The 248-nt window shown below is 65.3% G+C and overlaps 1 protein-coding gene across 1 annotated transcript in view; it reads left to right on the top strand.

Moving 5' to 3' along the window:
* Window positions 1-208, top strand: part of EMH_0080190 (uncharacterized protein) — a gene marked incomplete at both ends in the record, with an annotated part of 3,682 nt that extends 3,474 nt beyond the window's left edge. Inside the window, one exon of the mRNA XM_013500225.1 lies at window positions 7-208. Within this exon, the coding sequence (XP_013355679.1) occupies window positions 7-208 (202 nt within the window). The remainder of the gene's footprint in view (window positions 1-6) is intronic.
* Between the last annotated feature and the right edge of the window lie 40 nt (window positions 209-248).

Consider the following 248-nt stretch of genomic DNA (forward strand, 5'->3'; position numbering starts at 1 on the left):
CCGAAGGAGGAGGCCGAACGTGCCGAGCGTGGAGGCGACAAAGGAGGCAAGGGGGAGGCTGCAGAGGTTGCAGGGAAGGCGAAGACAGCAGGACCGCCTCCTGCCCGGCCGCCGCCCAAGGCTGCTGCAGCAGAACCCTCGAAAGCCGCTCGACCGCCACCACCAAAGGCAGCAACAGCAACACCTCCAGACGCAGGAGCAGCAGTAGCAGCAGTGGGCGAGGAGGTTGTGTATGGCCCTTTGACGAA

Source organism: Eimeria mitis, genomic scaffold (assembly GCF_000499745.2).
Source record: "Eimeria mitis Houghton genomic scaffold, Emh_scaff5156, whole genome shotgun sequence".
NCBI classification, from domain to species: domain Eukaryota; phylum Apicomplexa; class Conoidasida; order Eucoccidiorida; family Eimeriidae; genus Eimeria; species Eimeria mitis.